Below are 16,330 nucleotides of genomic sequence, written 5' to 3'. Positions count from 1 at the left end.
TATTATTAAATTGTTAGCTTAATTATTTTTTTGTCGTTATTATGTTTTATATAGTTATTATAATATACATATTTACGACGTTATATACAATGTATAGTATTTTATTATAAATTGTCTTGGTAACGTGGTTCTACTAATACATAACATATAAGGACTCGTTGTATCTGTGGTATAAATAGTATTTATTAATAATTTAACATTACAATCATTAGTTTTAGTATTATTGAAATTAATTATAAAAATTGTGTTGTTGCCCATTATAGTTAATGGATAAATAAATAATTATTACTTTGAATGGTATTGATGTAAAACGTTTGTTCATTAAGTTAAGTGCGACAATGTTTGTATTTAATTTTTCTTGAAAAACGTTTTAATCGATAATTCCACATTTTTTTGCTAAATATTTGAGTTGTTACGTTAATTTTAGGTTTAGATAGATATTGATTAAAAGTTGTCAAAATAAACGATAGTAATAAAGTTGATTTCTTAAAATTTAGTTCAAAACCAGAGTACTACATAATTTATTATGTGACCATTTTGTATTATTATTTGTAATTTATAGTTTATATAACTTTATGTCTGACGATTCAATTAGCAATATCATAGTTAGTGTACAAGAAAATGAATGAGGACGATAGCGTGATAAAGAGGAACGGAGACGAAAAAGACACAAAAACAATTCATTGCACAGCAGCATCTTCGAAAACGATATTACTTGAAGGGTAGATTGGAAGTTTATACAACTGCTATAAGATCGATCTTTCGACGGAAATACTTATTGCTTCCTGTTATTAGAGTTTTTCTTCCTCATCCTCCATTTTCGTTCTTCTTGTCGTTTTTTTTTTATCTCGCTTACGCAGAAATTGAAAGCATTGTGAGTGGCAAGCGGGGTATTATTTATTGATTTGCCATTTTCATATGTTGCTTGGTCCATACATCCGATTTTACGATGTGCAAATAAAAAAATCTTCTCAATTTTAAATTAAACTCTTTTTTTCGAGTTTTATTTTTAATTGCATAAATACTCATCACGAATTCAAAAATAATTTGTTCGTATTTGAAAAAAAACTTGTGGTATTTCGAGAATCGAAATTTGCTTTACATAAATCATAAATGTATAAATCGAAAATAATTTGAGCAAATGCCTTCTTTTTATTATACCTACAGGCTACAGTTGTCTTAGAATATTTGTTACTAATACAATAATATATATGAAAATATGGTGCAGATATAAACAGGAATCGCATTTTTCTCTAAAACATTGCTTTCTAAGCACAGATTTATTTTATACATAACTTATGAATTAATTATGTTTTGCATTCTTTTGAATAGCTGTACGGTATTTTTATATTCTGAGTATAATTTTAGTTTATTTTATAAAAATGTACCATAAAATATTCTACTAAAAATAAATAAATTAGGTATTATTTATTTTGATAATATTATTTTTATTATGTACTATACTTTTACTTATATAACAGACAAAACTAGCAGTGATTGTGTATTGCGACCATAACGGTGTGACAAACAACATTTTTATCAAGTAGTTTTAAATAATAAAATATAGATTAATTTTTTATCATTTTTATAAAAAACGAAATTTATTAAGATAGTACTATAAAGTTATATAATATTTTTAGTATATTAAATTGTATTTTTAGAGGCATATTTCTTGTTTTTTTAAGACAAATCCACGTCATAGTTATTTTGATTTATTATATTTTAGGTTTGTTAAGTTCACCGTTAATATTATTTATGTATGAACGATATTGCATCATTTACCTAATTTTTTTTTGATGCATAATGATGCTAAATGGAGAATACATTTGGAGACCATAAAAAATTTAAATAAACATCAAGCTTAAATATGTTAATGGCAATATTTGAAAAAGCGTTTGTTTATACATATAATTTTATTTAAAACTTTATTTTCTTTTTTGACTTGATATAGAAAAGTTTGAATCTTTTTTTAAAAACTACGAATATGATCGCTTTAAATTTTATATTTAGGTATATGAATCATAATTTCCGTAGGACTCATATTATTTTAAATTTTATATTTGTTTTTGACTTGGTATAGAAAAAAAAAACATTTGATCGTTTGAATCTTTTTTTATAAATCTTAAATAATTAAATTACATGTTATAAAATACGTAATAATTTATACAAATATCTTTTCAAATAGATACCATATTAGTTAACATAGTGTTTTATTGACAAATTGTAAAATATTGAGTATGAATATAACTATCATGCTATAAAAATTACACTAAGCAGAACTTAACTTGTTGGTTAACATGCACGTTCTAGTGAAATAGCAATGAGTCTACAAATTTAAAATGGTATTTATTTGAAAAATATTTGTGTTAATTGTTATATAATATACTTAATTATTTAATATTTATAAAAATTATAAAAAAAGATGTAAATGTTTACTTTTTCTATATCAAATCGAAAACGAAAATTTGTATATTCATTGTTGTGTAACCTTAAACGTACATTGTTAACTAATAGGTTAGGTACAGCTTAGTATCATTTTTATAGTTATGTTTATTCGAAAAAATATCGTTTTACAGTTTGTTAATAAAATATTATGTTAATTAAAGCGCATCACGTTTAAAAAAATATGACAAATAATGCCGATATTTTAAAAATTTTTAAATTGGGTACTCTCCATCAATAAAATAACAAAATACTTTTTGTAAGTACTAATAAATAAAGATTTTTTCCATGTAATTTAAATAATCAGTGCACATTTAGGGTCATCTTTATAACTATCTGCAGTTCATCATTTGATGTATCAAACAAAGGTTATACTAATCTATAATTGATGTTTGTCCAGACTGCTGCATGCCGTATGGTACTATATAACAAGATAATTGTTCAATTTAACTTATTTCAGTTATCTCATTAAAAAAAATCATACCTTATTCCTAAAGTTTTAGGTATTTCTGTTAACATATTTATTTTAAAGATACTGTTACAAAAAAAAAAAAAAATACAAGAAAGTAAAATGTTTTAAAGTATACCTTATTACAATCTACAATTATTATTTATTAAGCATATAGTATATATATATTGTACATATCAGTGATATAATCGCACACAAAACTCAATAATTATTGTTTCAGGGTAAAGCTCGAATTATTGTTATAATGTTATGAATTATTATTTTAATTAATGTATTTCAATACAATTAATATTGTTCTAAAAGCTAAAAATATCAATCAATTATTCATATACTAGGTTTTGTTTGATTAGTGTTAAATTTAAAATATACTTGTAGGTAGTGTTGAAAACCTTGGATTATTAACGATTATATTTATTATTATTTAAATGACTAAAATGTAATTTATGTCTGGAAATTAATAATGCCTTTAAAATAGTATAATGTGTAGGTAAAAAGCATAATTGAAACTAAAATTTATAATGTATGTGATAAAAACAAATAATTCACCTTTTGTCGTTTTCGAAAATTCACAGTTTGCTATTTACTATGTAATGCGCTCGGCGTATATTTAACATACTATTATATAGATATTCGTATGCCTTTAGAATTGTGCATTTTTGAAAAAGCTTTAAAGTAAATATAAACTTGCGTTTGTTTGTGATGGATATATTATAATGTACCTAGAGACATGACTCGTATATGTCGAAGGGCTATTGTTAAGGCGTTTTACTTGTTTGTTGTCTGTTGACTACACTGAACGAATTCCCATTGAGTTAATTTTGAATGAAATAACTTAGTACAAGTATTTTGTGTAGTGTTGTGTAACAATGATTTACATTAAAACACATATAATGTTTAATTTAACCGATATTAGTATTCAGTGACTGTTATGCATTTTGTATGTAATTTTTAAAAATCTATAAAAATAAACATGATTGGCTACTATTCTACCGATATAATATTCATAATTAGTAATAGACATAACAATTTTATCAAAATGTAAATTAACAATTATAAGTACAATTCAATTAATCGAAATTTGAAAATTATATCTATTTTTACATTTAACTCCAACAATTTGAAGAAAAAAATGTATTTATACAGTAATTAAAAGTATTTTTAAACCACTTTATCTATATATTGTCGCTTCATTTTTAAATAATTATTGAATACTTAAAGTTCCTGAAATTGGATCATTTATCCTTTTGTTACCATCAGTGTCTTATAATTTTTAATTAAATGACATTCCTAGACTAATCAATGATCCGTTTTTTTTAGTTAAGAATTCAAATTTGGTCATTGCAGTTATTTCGGATGTTACATTATTTTTTTATCATTAAAACAATATTAATGAATTCAAAATGTCGTAATTTTCATCCTATTTCATATTTTGGAATTAATAACTTTTATTAAAATTCTTTTCCATAACTCTGAATATTACAAATAAATATTTATCTTTCAACTCACATACTAAGCAGCATATTTTAATTTTGATTTTTCAGTACTGATGTTTGAATGTTGAAATTTTCACTGTCTTATGTATTAATTATTATTTAATGTTGTAGATATTATAATATATATAATACCAACTTACATTACATATATTACCAACTTCCTTGTGGCCAGTATCAAATATTTATTTATAAAGACCACATCCTCCGTCTCTGAAACTTTCCAAATAATGTATGATGTTTTAAAGAATAACTTAGTACAATTATTTATAAGCTATTATTAAGAAATAAATGTTGTGTTATAATAAATTAACATTTTAGTACATCAATAATTTATGAGAATAAAGCTAATAAATATTTTACTGTTTTATTAAATACAATTTAAGAATAAAAATTTGATGAGTTTAAGTCATATTAGCCATATTTCTGATATGTATTTAAATATATATATATATTATATATGTATATTGTATTATAATAATATGTACATTCAATCAACATTTTTAAAATCATAGCACTTCGCAAAGTATTTATGTTATTTATTTACTTTTTTCAGTTAATACCATTTTTTGATAGTAAAAATGTCAAAAACCTTCAATAAGTTTCATACAAGTGATGTAATTATATAGTCTACTATGAGATAATACTAATGAGTAAATTTTTCCTCAAAAATGTATTCATCAATTGTATACTTATTATAATTATTACCCTCATATCACATATGGTTAATATATTGTTGTTGACAATATGTCGATTTCTTAAATCTTAATAGGAGAATATTAAACAAAAAATTGAAATTGTTAATTGTCTTAACTTTCAAAATTTCAATTTACAAATATAATTAAAACTGCGGTTCACTAATTAGTGTAATCTACATCTTTACGAGGTCATAAAATTAATTCAACTTAGTTATTCCTTTGTAACGCTTTGTTGATTATAGTTGTTAAGAGTGACAAAAATTTGAATTATATAAGTTTGTTAATTAGTTTTTGAGTCTTAACATAAATGAAAAATTAGGCTACTGTGTAGTACTGGTATAAAACTATATTATGATCAAAATTCGTAGAGCTGATTTTGTATTGTCATTTACGATGGCCAGTAATAAATCAAAAAGTCGAAGTGTAGTGATTAGATTTGGTCAGTATAGAACTTTGTAATACAATAACCCAATTTTGTTCCAGTGACTAAACACTATACGTATTACATATTGTATATAATTTAAAGTTTTTGAAATGAATGACGCCAAGATTGAACAATCTTTTAAACGTCTAAAGATATCTAAAATTAAATTATTTTATTATTTCAACAAAATGGACATACGGCAGTTCATACCTTCATTGAAGATATACTAAGTTCGCGGGAAAAAAATTAAATACATTTATTCGCCTAACAAAACAGTTATTTCAAAAGTTAGGCACTCGTTTTATTTAGCTACAGACAAAATGTATTATAATATTAACAGTGTTTAAATAATTGGGTAGTGTATAATAGTTTTAAACACCGTACTGGTTTTTATATATATATATGCATATTTTCTAAATCGATTAATTGTTACGTCCTAAAAAATTGTGTTAACCGAATAAGTTTTAAGTATTTATAGCTTTCTTTCTTCTTGTTGAAAATTAATTAAAATTTTGCAATTAAATATCTAGATATATATTTTCACTTTTCGTTTAATTTTACATTATTTTACATGAATAAATATGAAAATGTTCTTTACTATATAAATGTTTTCAATGCATTTTCCAAAAAAATACTTATTTAATAAAACAACATACATGTATTTAAAACTTACTTGTATTGTACTGCATTTATGATCCAAGTAAAAAAATATTATTATTATAATTATTGTCTGAAAGATAATAGTTTAATGAAAGTTTATATTTATACAAGACATACTAATTTATAGAATGTTTATATTTTTATCGTTATCGTTATTTTTATTTTTAATTCATAATACCTAATAGTTAAAAATTATTTTGTTTACATTTAACAAAACTATAAAAATATTTAAAAACAATAGATACCTATTGATCTCCGATGCTTCGTTCAGAATCATTTGATGAATGTGATAATTTTTTGTTTCATTTCAGTTTAAAAAAACAACCGGTACAATAGTGATTTAAATCAAGGTAAAAGAGCGATATGAATTCCTTTTCTCAGTTTCTGTATCTTTTCCGTATTGTATAACATAGCATTTTATAGCTTTTTGTGAAATTAACTTTCATTGATACAGATAAAGCTTCAATTCAAAACAATATTATTATTTTGGCGTTCAATATAAACTGTGCAGTTTGTTGGCATGCTATAAAACCGGAAACTGTGTAAAATAAGTATATGAGCAACCGGCTTTGAAGTAAATAAAACAATAATAATGCAGAAAGCTTAAATACACACCGTGAATTCAATAATGCAAACTTTATTTATTTTCTTTGTTATTATAGACTGAAATAATGAGTCCTTATAATAATATAATACGAATATTATTTTATAGTGTTTTTTCTTTTTTTTTTTATAAGTAGTTGTATTTAAAAACAATTAAATGATAAGTAGGTAAATTTTCTTAGAAGTAATATTTATTTTTTTTATCGCGATGGTTATTTTTATTTTTAATATACTTTAGTATATTTTGTGATAGTACAAATGATTTTTATTAGAAAGATTCATGCGCATTATCACATCTGACTCACGAACCTACCACTGTGTCCAATTACTATGACGCCGGTTATCCCACAAATAGAATAGACAAACATAGACACACTTGCAACGATTTTTTTCCACAAACAGTTTAAACTGTTACTCAACCAGCATAATATCGTAACCGTTCCATGTATGATGCAAGTTGATTCACTCTTTATTTTTCATTTAATAAAAAATATATTCAACCCTAGATTTTAAACATTTTTATAAATACTTATAGTTTTTATTTTCAATTTTTTGAGATTTTTCTAGAGTTTCCTGTGTGGTGATACAAACTTATGTTTTTCAAATGAAACGAGAACTTCCTTTTTTTACTGCAAATTATTTAGTGAATATATTTTGTAAATAATTTTGATGAACCTATAATTCAAAATTCGAATGAGTATTTATTCAATATTTAATTTATTAAAATATTTATATTAAGAACAAATTCCTTAAAAATGATTTAAAAAAATATAAAATATATTTAAACATTTTAAACTTATGTTTATTATACTTGAACAGTTGGACCATTTTCATAAATGATAAATATTTATGTTAATTATATATAAATTACTATCACTTTAAAATTATTATAGATTATCTTCTAAACCCATTATCGTGGACTTATTATTATGAATACCTATACAAAATTAAATAATTATAAAACTATACAATTTAATTTTAGTACGTTAAAATATTTAGAAAAATTTTCCACAAAATAATTTACAGTAGAAAAGTAGGATCATCAGATGGAAAACAAAAGTTTGTATCTTCACAGAAAACTCCTTAAGTAATAACAAAAATTTCAAGAACTTTAAAATATGATGGTCTTTAATTACATTTGAAAATTCAAATAATAATATTTTGAATAACTGTATTATTGAAGAAGAAAAAGGGTGAACTCTAAAATATTAAAATATTGTTATTGGCGCGTTAATTTTACGTCTAAATCATAATTTCATCGTCATGCTTGGCAATCATTTTATAATAATATTAAATTTATATCTAATGCAGTAATGCCATTAAATAATGCCTAAAAAAATATTATTATAATTTATAATTTATTTTTATCTAACGTTTATCGTATGTCACGTTGGACGAAATACCATATACATACTTAAACTCCAAAGTTTAAATTCATATTTTCTATTGTTGACTATCATATTTAACATGACTTAGAAGTTTCAGAACTATTTGTTAGTTTGTCCTCAGGACGGAGTCACATAGTTCTACTATAGAATAATATGAATTATTTGTATTATTTTATTTAAAATTTTTTATTAATAAAGATTTATGCCACAGCATGCTGTTTATCTTAAGTTTAACTTAAAACATTTACATTTTATCAACAATTTATAATATATTGTGTATATTATTTGCGCAAAATCAACAACAATAACACATGTTTTCATTACTACTGTAATTTTCATTTTCATTGTATCTAATCATTTATCATTTATTTTAATAATATTACAAAATAAGGTGAATTTAAACATATAGAGAAATAGAAGAAGTCACTAGTTGGTGACCTATAAATTATGTTAGATATTAACAGAACTCGCTTAGCTATAGCATATAAGTTATAACATCTTAATCATTAAAAATAAAGTGATGATAATTATTAGTATATAATCATTTAAATTTAAATTTGAACTATAAAAATTACTACTGCGAATGTATTTGAAATTCTGTTTATGACTCATCAACTGTATTCAAATCAAATATTTAATAATAATCTTGTATTATATCGATTTTAAATTGAATTGATTTACTAAATAATATTTACAAAAGGATGTTTGACTTATTGCTATAATAAATTACCAAAATATTTGAAAAAAATATTTTTTATTTATTCATTAACTTAAATTTAAGAGCAATGAAGAAAATTATTTTATGTTCTGTAATAAGTATAAAAAAGTTAAAATGTTTATTAAAGGTAATTTTATATTTTTCATACCTGCAAAGCAATAGACTTATTATCCCATGCTACTATTTGCTATCTACTAATGTACTATAATCATAAACTTATATCTCATCTATATATTCTTAATACCTATACAAATGTTTATTTTATAATATTTGAAATATATATATAGAAAACATTTTGTTTATAATAAATATCACAATATAACCTGTAAACTGTTTTTTACAGGGTAATGAGCAAATGTATGTGGAGAAATTATTTTTTGACTATGTCGTACTAAATTTGAGATATTATTATTATTTTTTTATCTATAACAATAATATATATATATATATATATACATATATTATAACAATAATCAGTTTATAATAATAATTATATGATAACCGTTCAATATTATTACCTATACCAGATTATAATTTCTATTGTATCAAAATTGCATTCGATTCATAATATTGTTATTAGTTATAAAATGTTGACAAATGGCTGGCTGTTAATTGTTAATTTAGGTGTACTAATTGAAAAATAAATTTTTGTTATAATTATTTTATTAATATTTTGGTAAATATTACATACTACAAAGTGCATTTCCCTGTTAGTGTCAAATTTGTTCAACATACTTCCCTCCATCTATAAAATTGTTTAGTAGTAATAATTATATGATAACAATAAGTAAATAATCGGTTTCGGTATAGGTATAATGCTAAGAACTTTAATATAGTTTTTCTTTTTCTTTCTTCGACTATTATAACTACAATATTTTTAGCTTCCTTCATTATTTCTCTGTATATTATTATTACCATACAGTATTTTCCGAATCTGGATTATATTTCTCCGTCTGTGTAGGTACTTAAGTCTTACTAAAATAATTGAAAACTAAAACAATTAAAAAATAATAATACAATGCTATAACTAAACAAATATAATTACAATAATATTTATAATAGTATGTGAGTAAATTTTATTTAATTGATTCGTGTTTTACTTTTAAAGTAAAAAACTGATGTATTTACGAGTTGCAATGTATTTTAATTGTTTTGAACAAATTGTAGTTAGATTTAATATTCAATTTTATCACAGTATACAGAATGTTTAAATATATATCATAACTACTCGATGTCGTATAAGTTTCATATAAAAGTTTAAACAAAATTCAATATATTTTACTAAGCAATTATAATTGCATGCGATTTGCATATACATTTGTCTCATATTTTTAATTTGTTTCTAACACAATATTAAATAAAATTCACGTACAAATTACAATGTTCAAGAAACAATTTTCAATATTTTTTTTTTTTAATATAACTAAGTTAGTAATTAAATTAATTAATATTTATTGTGATCAATACAATTTTAATTCTATTCCTTAAAACGTTTGATATACTCTTGAATATTTAACGAATAAACTGATAGTAAAATAATATAATCAATAAAAATAATTAATAGCATTTTGAATAAAATAATAAAAATAATTCACTATTCAAAATATTTTATGAACCGAATGATCCATTTAATGTGAAAAATGTAAGATACTTATTATTTTAAATACTATGAATGTATTTTTTAATTTTTTTTTTTAAGTGGAATATTTTTCGGAGTCATTGGATGTATAGAAATTAAATTATGAATAAGTAAACTACTTGAAGTATTAAAGTATTTTAAGTAGTTTATATGATTCCAGTACAGCTCGAGCAGAGATACTTTACAGTTGTTAGTCCATTACTCTGATCTTCTAAGCTTTAAATACTTATAATTTATAACTAATAAATTAGGTGCTTGTCAAAAATTGTACTTTTTACTTTGTACTAATTGTGTTTTTATAAATCGAAATATTCCGAATATTAAATTTAAAATATATGTGCGAGTATATTATAATTTAAAAGAGTAAACAATTTAAAAGAGTAAATAATTTAAAATTTTTAAACTGTTTCAATTGTTTTTATACGCAAAATATTTTAATTTTGAATATATTTTTTTTTATTCTGTACTACTTTCTCGTTAAAAAATAAAATTTTAAATAAATAATTACATTTAGAATATTTAAGCCAATGTAGCTATGAACCCACGAATAATTACAAAAAATCCACTAATTTCATCTTAAGGTTTTAAAAATGTATTTAAATTAAAATTATTAAACCAAATAATTTATACTTCATTTTTTAACTAGTATATATTTATGCCATAAGCATTAATTATACATATTATATTATAATTATTGGTACAATGATAAAATGTTTTGTATAATTCCTACAAATTCTAAATATGCAGGCTAAGAAATTTTTTTAAATTTATTTTATAAGTTTATATGTTCTATTATATCTATACTTATATCACCTGTTTTAATACAATAAATTATAAAAATCAAAGACAATAATCTTAATATTTTAAAATATATACAGGTTAATTCCTCAAGTATTCTTACACCCATTTGTAATAATACAATTATTCAAATATTGATTCTTAGTTTATTCAAATTAAAATTTTTAAAGACTCTATTTCCAAATTTAACATTTATGATGCCAATAAATTAGGATTTTCCAATTTGTATTAAATTTTTGTTTAAAACATCTGTTAAACAATTTACAATGAAAAATTATAATCCTTATTATTTTTATGAATCAAGTTTGTCAGTATAGTACTTAACAATAAAAGGGGTAAGCATGCTTGCTGAATTTCTCCATATATACAAATATATTTTAAAATATCAATCAAAGTATAATCAATTTTTTTCTTTAAAGTCGTTTTCCTTTTTCAACAGTAAAGAGTTGATGGAAGGTGGTTCCAATATAACCGGTAGTTTCTTGATTATTTGCTTGTAAATTTATTAACAGCCTAAAAAATAAATATAGTAAGTAATTAATAATTTAAATGGATTTGTTAATAATTTTTTAATGTTACAAAATAGTTTTTATGTATTAAATAAATGTATACAAATATTTATAAAACATAATCCTTCTCAATAGCATTGTATTTTATTAGAAAATAATAATCAAAATTCAATAAAATTCAAAATTATTTTACATTTTATTAAATATTATTTTGTTTTATGCTTCATGAACTGTACAAGCTTTTTAATTAACACAACTCTATTGGTACGCTTTTTAGAAACATAATTAAATTCATGGAAATAAACTATATACAGGATGATTATTTTTTATCGTAATCCAGATATTTCGTGTTTTATATACACTTTTAGATGTCCATACATTAAAAGCAAGAAAAAATATAAAATGATTTGTCCAGAAAAGTAATATTATTTTATGCTTGGGTAAGATATTGTCTGGTTGACGATAAAAATTACTTCCTGCAGTAAGTTTCCGTAGTTTATTATAAAATAAAAATACAATTAATAATTAGAAACAATATTATGTTAAGTCATAGCCATAGGTATAATTTAAAATATAGAATCTGTTTAAAATTGTAGTTGTGATTACCTACGTATTTATAATTATTTATCAATGTAATATCATCTCGTATTTCAATTTCATATGTTGAATAACTCTGGTATTTAATATGACAAGTACACTATTTGATATTTGGTCTAAGTGACTTACGTCATGTATATTGATTATCTTACTCAATTATTGCAATTAATCATTTATAACATTTTAATTACAAAACGTTTTGCAAATATTTGTGATCTTGACGAATTTTAAAATATAAAAATGTATTTTAAATGCTTGTGAAAATAATTGTGTTTGTGTATTCTTAATATTAATAAATATCTGTGTCAAAAAGAACCTTCGATTGTATTTTCAAATATTTTGAGTTAACAACATTTTTTTTTATCGACATTTATACTAAGGAAAATAAAAAAATTGAAGTATTAAAATGTTTGTTCATAAATAGCTCAAAATTAAATTTGAATTTAAATTACTTTTAAAATTATACCATGTATATAAAATATAATCAAAATTATTTGAATAAAAATTAATGTTTTTCCTAATTATTTTGAAAATCATTAGAAATCTTTTACTTTCGTCTCCGACCTCCCCCCCCATACATTCACACACACTCTAAAGTACCTACAAAAAGTAGGTATATTTTCTACTAGAAACTATCTTCAAAATTAAAAATCGAAGTATTTTTACTACCCCCAAAAGACAAACAGGACGATAATAGACAGAATAAAAGAAACGCATATAATTTTATAATTTATATGTTTTGAATAATCTCTATGTTGAATCTTACCTGTTTTTCGGAATTCCAAGATTTTTATGTACATAGTCAGTTAAAACTTCCATATGTTTGGGATTCTCTGCGGGTCCCAAACTCCCAATACTTGTTACTTGAATAAATCCACAGGGATCATTGGAACCACCAAGTGTCATTTTTACACCAGGATTCACTGTTGATACGCAATACTATAAATAAGAAATAGTTTACTATTAATTTAATTTTGACATTTTAAATAAGTACAATAATAAATTACTTTCATGATATGAGTTATAAATATGATAATTATAAAATTTTAATAAAGAAATTATTATTTGAACGGGATATTGTTTTTTTGTTTCAAGTTCAAATACGTACCAGCATAATTTATTTTCTTACAGATTATAAAGAGCCAAGTACAATTTTAGTTTCACAACTATAGAAACTAAACATTTAAAGTGTACAATAAGATAACTCAAATACAACTATATTATGTGAATGCGTATAAATTAAAAAAGAGTTTGTTACATTGTACTTACTGATTGTCTTTTCCCTAGACTTTTAGAAAGAAGACTAGTGGCAGCATTCAAAAATTCTTCGGGAATTTTTGAAGCTGGTAAATTTGTATCTACGCTGAAACGTGGCATTTTATTATTTTGCAGAGTGTATATTACACCACTAAGAATTAACGCAAGATTAAACTATAATTAAATTTGGCAGTTATATTTATGTTAGTAAAACATTGACATCATTTATATGCCACTCTTTTTTCTTTTCTTTTTTTTTTATCAACTGATAAAATAATATTGTTTTTTTATATATTCATTACACAATAAATTATTAAAACAAAATACATGATAAAATCTAACATAAACAACGTATTTAATAAAACAAAAAAATATTCTTACTGAAAAAAACGGCATTTATGATATATTATTTATAATCTATTATACGTAATCCACTTGTGTATTTGATTTTTTTTTCTGTATGAGACAAAATTATGATTAATAATATTGTATGTTGTAATATCTTATAAGTTGTGATATAATTTTTTCTTTTTTTTTACTATTTGCTTCATTATTACATTAAGTTGTTAAACTTATGTAATGTAAAATACGTGTAATACTTACAATATAATATGCACATAACTTTTGGGTAAAATTAGTGATAAAAATTTTAAATATGTTTAAATAAATAAAATTTAATTTTTTTTTGTTAGAAACCATTTATTTTTATTAATTGACACTTTTAAATAAATATTATTGAAATATTAAATATAAACATTAAAATATTATTATGTAAATAATTGTTTTTTTTTAATGAATTTAACTTTATTCGTAGCTATTATCTACGATATACATAGAATAATTTGATTTGTCGATTATTTACTTTTATTGTCCGACATATCATTTTTAATTTTCTATATTTATCTACTAACTATTTAGATAGATTTAGAAAGGTGTAAATATAAGTTTTCCTTTAACAGAAAAAAGTAGAAAAATTAAAAAAATTCTATTAACTTAAAAATGGATATAAAATATTTTTCAATATTCTTCGTAATATATTTTTAATAATATTGCATAGGTTTCATCAAGCCCTTTCAATAAAGTGAGTTAATTCCTAAGGAACTAATTGGTAATTTTGGTGGTGACTTCGGATTCACTACTCAACGATTTTTCTCTGAAAAATTTCAGGTTTTTCTCGGGAAATTAGAAAAAATGTAATAAAAGTTGACTTTTTGTGTTTTTTCGGGAAACAGATATATTTAAAACTGAAATTGAAGTTATCACCAGGGTGATACGCAGAAATTAAGGAGTTTGTAAAGACTTGGACCAAGAACAGAGATTATGTGGAAAAATATTTGTCCTGCTGTAAAACAATACGATTTTAATTTTAATTTTGGTGCAATTTTTTATTAATACTGCAGACATCAGGCACTCATTGACTAAATACCCTTCATGTATCAAATCAGTTCATGGTCGAGTTTAATAAATTAAATAATAATCAATATTTTATTACCTATTATTTAAAAAATGTTAATGAGTATACCAAAATAAATAATTTATTTATATAGTAAATATAACAAAGATAAAAAAATTATCAATCGTTTAAGTGAGAAAATTATACTTCCAATAAATATAATTAATAATGAACTATCTACTTACAAAGAATATTATAAATAAACAATAAATACTTTTAAAAGTTCCAATGTATGAAGTTACATTTTTTAAATATGTAAATCCAAATTATTTTGATACTATTTAAACTAACATATTGAAAACTATATATTTACTTTCATATCAAAATGATGTTCGTAACAATTTTTAAATAATGATTTAATTTGAATACAAAAATATTTATTAATACAATTTATATTTGCTAATGTGTTTTTGAAGTTTCGCCAGATATTTGTGTCAATAATATTAATATTTAGCTGTACAGATCCTTCTGTAGTACCTATTATCAATTGCAATTTAAATCATATTATAGGAGTAACTCCTTTTTTACTATTAATTTAAATAATCAATGAATGGTTAGCAACTCACTAAAATGAATCATCGTCACCTAGTATGTATCTTGGAAATCAATCAGAGTCAAAAACGATTAAAATTAATTTCAGATAATTGTGTAATATGTTAATAATAATAGTTATGCCTTAAACCTATAATTAATATTAAACTATCGAACAAAATGGTAGGTTAATTCAAAATATTTTAAATGTATAAACTTAAACAATAGAGCCTCAGTGTATTATAAGTTTATACTAACTAATAACTATAGATAAGAAACTTTTGTACTTTTCCATCTAACGTAGGTATCTAAACTTAAAAACAATATAATCAATATAATCAGTAAACTATCTATTTCAATGTTTTGTTTACAAAATGCATAGTTTTAGAAGAAAATCGCATGAAGTATAAAATTAGAATTAAAATTTTAAAACTTCAAGTTTCAAATTTAAAATCAAACTTTAAATTTTATCACATTATAAACAACAATAATGTTAAATAACCACGGGAAAAAAATATAAAAAAAATCTAACGAAAACCAAAAAATAAATAAAAACCTACGTATATTATATTAAATTGTACTATAATACGTATACAATTAATTTATGACATCAAAGTATCTAGAAGTTATAACCACAATGGTACAGCGTAAACA

General features: G+C 22.2%; 2 protein-coding genes across 3 annotated transcripts in view; one reads left to right on the top strand and one right to left on the bottom strand.

The window, feature by feature from the left end:
- The window catches only part of LOC113560833, a 91,378-nt gene that overhangs the window by 23,454 nt on the left and 51,594 nt on the right, over positions 1–16,330 (top strand). The window lies entirely within an intron of this gene.
- LOC113560834 (macrophage migration inhibitory factor homolog) lies at positions 11,679–13,879 on the bottom strand. Its single transcript, XM_026966932.1, has 3 exons — positions 13,705–13,879; positions 13,202–13,374; positions 11,679–11,842 (listed from the first exon to the last, which is right to left on the bottom strand). Exons 1-3 carry the CDS (start codon positions 13,810–13,812, stop codon positions 11,743–11,745), a joined length of 381 nt encoding a protein of 126 aa, XP_026822733.1. The 5' UTR covers positions 13,813–13,879; the 3' UTR covers positions 11,679–11,742.

This window comes from Rhopalosiphum maidis, chromosome 4, assembly GCF_003676215.2.
Source record: "Rhopalosiphum maidis isolate BTI-1 chromosome 4, ASM367621v3, whole genome shotgun sequence".
Taxonomy (NCBI): Eukaryota; Metazoa; Arthropoda; class Insecta; order Hemiptera; family Aphididae; genus Rhopalosiphum; species Rhopalosiphum maidis.
Note: the sequence above shows the minus strand (reverse complement) of the source record. Positions and strands in the feature narration are given on the sequence as shown.

Excerpts from the sequence above, each read along its gene's own strand:
- LOC113560834 (XM_026966932.1), bottom strand. The coding sequence starts at position 13,812 with ATGCCACGTTTCAGCGTAGATACAAATTTACCAGCTTCAAAAATTCCC. Across the intron at positions 13,375-13,704 it reads GTCTAGGGAAAAGACAATCA|TATTGCGTATCAACAGTGAA; the intron begins GTAAGTACAATG and ends TCTTATTTATAG. Across the intron at positions 11,843-13,201 it reads CTTGGAATTCCGAAAAACAG|GCTGTTAATAAATTTACAAG; the intron begins GTAAGATTCAAC and ends TTTATTTTTTAG.